The 3867-nt window shown below is 39.0% G+C and overlaps 1 protein-coding gene across 2 annotated transcripts; it reads left to right on the forward strand.

Annotated features, from left to right (window-relative positions):
• Positions 1-2173: 2173 nt before the first annotated feature.
• On the forward strand, positions 2174-3232 carry LOC148097012 (uncharacterized). 2 transcript variants are annotated; one of them, XM_087834222.1, is made up of 4 exons: positions 2174-2320; positions 2568-2675; positions 2822-3004; positions 3074-3232. In XM_087834222.1, the coding sequence occupies exons 1-4, from the start codon at positions 2174-2176 to the stop codon at positions 3230-3232; spliced, it is 597 nt and encodes a 198-aa protein (XP_087690348.1). The 2 variants fall into 2 exon arrangements, with proteins under 2 accessions (XP_087690348.1, XP_087690349.1); XM_087834223.1 differs by having other exon boundaries at positions 2822-2995.
• Positions 3233-3867: the final 635 nt, after the last annotated feature.

Here is a 3867-nt window from a genome sequence, read left to right on the forward strand (position 1 = left end):
TAGGACACACAGAAGTGGGACTGTACGTGATCCAGGGGTTTACATAGCAGCGTATGTTGACGTTGTTCAGGGGGAAATCTCCCATAGCAGCGAGAACATCAAAGCAACAGAGTGTGTGAAAGGGATGGTTGACCCGCAATTTTCGGATCCTCTGTCGTGTTAATCTTTCTTGATTGGACAAAAACGCCATATATGTGTTTATCCTATCAGCTGAGGATGAGCTATTTGACGGAGGTAGGAGCTTAATGCATTTTTGTGCTAATCTGAAATAAAGTCTCTAACCAAAGCTTTTTAATTGACAAATAAACACATAGATGGTCAGTAAATGCAATAGCAGGACCAAATCATTAGTGTTTGTGCGCCCCTGTGTTTTCGCAATAACGTTGAACAGAAATGGGAAAGATAAAGGAAGTGTATATCTTATGTCTTCCCTGAATTTTTTCTTTCTCAGAAAAAAACAGACGATTTGGTTTTTCTCTGGTAGTGAAGAGGGGCAGATCGTGGACACAAACGGAAAGTTTGCCCAATAAGAACTCACCTCGTTATCGCTCTGAAATACAAAGGTTACTCTCACTTCCTCGCCAGATGTGAAACTTTGATTAGAAAGACTTTAGTTGATGTCTTTTTCCTTGTAATCTTTCGCACATAATAAGTGAAAAATGTGGTCATTGTGAATGATTTGATATTACACGATTAAAGCGACCCATAAAGGGGAAGACATGAACATTGTCAGACTGAATAACATTGTTGCTAGCCTGGATTTTTTTTTCCTTTTGTCTTTCTTTCATTGTATTGTATACGGCGCCGGACATCTTTAGCTTTAGCGTCATCGTTTAAAGCCCACAGCCTGCCGACCCGAGTATTTTTGCTAACCGTGTCCACAGTGTACCCATCTTCTGATAGCTGATGGCAGCAGCCTTATCTGAAACATGACAGTGAGTTCACTGTACTCAAATGGCCTCCACAGCCACCAGATCTAAGTTGAGATTCGGGCTCTGGTGGAGAATCACATCGTGGTTAAGCAGCCGCAAAATCTGCAACAACTATTTGATGCTATCATGCCAATATGAACCACAATCTCTGATAAATGTCACCTTCATCTTGAGGTTTATATGACATGAAGAATTAAGACTGTGCCTAAGGCACAAAAAGGAGGGCTCAACCAGGTCTTGTGCCAAAGAGTGACAGTCTGCAAATAAAAATAAAAATTGAAAATGACGTTGTTGTCCTATAACCTGTCAAACAAATGCCAAACACATCTCTCATGAATGAAATCAAGCCATTTTTAATCAAAAAGAACATCCCTATAACCAGCCAGTTAGTTTTACATGTTGTTTTTATTTATCTGGTAAAAAGGGAAATTGATGTTAAAATACTTCTTTCAAGAGAGATCCTGCCAAGAGGGCGGCAATATGGAATTCATATAAAGATATTTTATGTGCCCAAAAAGGCTTGGTTGATTATAAACCTACAAAGTAGGTATTGTACAAAAACGCAGTCACAAATAACTTGGAAAACGGGTAATTTCTTTATTTTATATATAACATATATATTTAACATATGTACATATATACATGGCATTTATTAACATGAGCAAAGATATTAGAAACAACAAAATCGCAAATCACTTTCAGCAGGCACAAGGCTGGTACGAGCGAGGTGTCCCCAGTTAAGTGACCGGTGAATGCAGTTTTCCCTTTGAGGGTAACAGCATGACTGTGCCCCGATGTGAAACTTTGATTAGAAAATGTTTAAGCGAGTTGGCCTTTTTCGCTTGTAGCCTTATCACAAACAGTAAAGCGTGAAACTGTGGCGCTGACTAATTTCATATGATGTGTGATTAGAGCAACTCAATAATTAAAAAAGGGAAAGACGTGGATTTTGCAAGCCGACGAATATCATTGTTATGATCGGAGTTTCGCATTCTTCCAATGAATTCGACCTGAATTACCTCATGCGTTTCCTGTCTTACTGTTGCGTAGTTAATTAGCTCACACCTGAGAGGGAAGCCCTTGGGAAACCCTGCATTGAGTCACACAAGTTAAAAGCATCCCTCGCTCTCTCATTCTCAAATCACACACAGACGGGGGGCGTTCTTTTTAACAGACGATATTTAAGGACACAGCACCCATCTCACAGAAAGGATCTCACAGCAGGAGGCAACTAACTAACCATGGCGCACTCTTTTACTTTTGCTGTTCTCTCTTTGATGTTTTTTTCCACCTCGTCTGCTGCTCCAGCCGGGCATCAAGATCCCTGCGTTGATGTCCAGACCAGTTCGCTGGAACTTAATAAAATTGCTAGAAATGTATCTCTGGAGGTAAGTTGTTTAATTTTTTCCAAGCAATTTCTTAATTTCTCCTTTTTAACCACTAGTGGAGGGGAAAACAAACTTTTTACTGCGCATTTGGAATATGTTTTGCTCACTCAAATGCATGCTTAGACGACGCCAAAGCAATAAACACATTTAAAATGTCTAGTTTTAAAGCATGAAAGGTTTTCTCACAGGAGATACATTACATTGTACCACGATGTGCTCATACCGACTGTTTCCAAATGTTCTGCAGGCACGAAAGGGATTAATTACAAGGGAAGAGATACAATTTAGCACCTTACTTGTGTGGATGGACTCGAAAGACATGTGTGATCCTGGGACCCTCAAACAGAACTCTCTGGTAATATCACCTATAAGAATTATAAACTGTGACATGAATTTAATTGAACTGATATTGACATAAATCTGTGACTTCAAAATACGATTTGTTATCTGATTATGTGTGATTTCTAATCCTTTTTGTCTACCGGTATTCTTCGTCCTTAGCCATGCTTTGGGAAGATGATCAGAGTCCTTGACCGTTACAGATTTCTGGTGAGGACGATTTCTGAATTTGAAAGCTGCTCAGAGTTTGCCAGCCAGGTGGTGCCAGTGATAAATAAGCTGCTCACTGACGTGACGAAGTGCGCTGATTCGAAGGGAGAATGGGGAGCAGAGAAGGTAAGTTTGGTCATCAAAGTATTTGCTTTAGACAGCAGCACTGATACAGCATGCTTACTGATCGTTCTGATTCTGCAGGATCTAGCCGTCGAAGTAACGATTCCGGAGTGGGAGAAGCCGTATGTGTGTTCCTACATTCTGGACAGACTCTTCTCCTTCTCCATCTTCACCGCTCGCGTCCTTTCAGTTGGAGATCCGGCTCACCACACAGACGGACCGACTCAGAAATGCATGTAGAACCTCACAGTATTTTAAATACTCAATGTATTGAGCATCTTTTAAATTGATCACAGTGATCGCAGTTTGTAGTGCAGTTTTCTGTAGTTAATAATTTATCGATTTTAATGATCTTTCCGAAAGGTTTGATATATTTATTAAAGTTTTTATTTATTGTATTTATTTTTATTCATAATAATCAATGAATACTTAATGTATTCACCACTGTATTTTTCATTCAAATTGTATACAATATTTATTATAATAAAAACTGCTACGCATGATAACGTGTTTTGACCCTTAAATTTATTTAGATATATATTTATTATTATTATTTATCCTATGGCGATTGTTCTTTTTGCCCAAACGATCACAATAAATGCTTACTCATTCAGGAAATTTATGAAGTTACCTGCGCTGAGGTATCCCTCTTTTCATTGAATAATTTTGAATAATAATGTTATGGTGCTAAAAGGAAGCTGTGCTTTCCTAAAACATTCCTGCTGCACTACTTCCTGCATATTTCCTCTCAGTCAACGCCTCTGCTCAGACCTGTTTGTTTGCATTCAGATGATGCAACGCATGTACAGCGGTAATTCAAAGAAAGGGGAAAAGAGAGAATGCGACACGTTTAAAGGGGAAGAGGAAGTATTAAT

Source organism: Neolamprologus brichardi, chromosome 20 (assembly GCF_056152115.1).
Source record: "Neolamprologus brichardi isolate AB-2024 chromosome 20, ASM5615211v1, whole genome shotgun sequence".
Lineage (NCBI taxonomy): Eukaryota > Metazoa > Chordata > Actinopteri > Cichliformes > Cichlidae > Neolamprologus > Neolamprologus brichardi.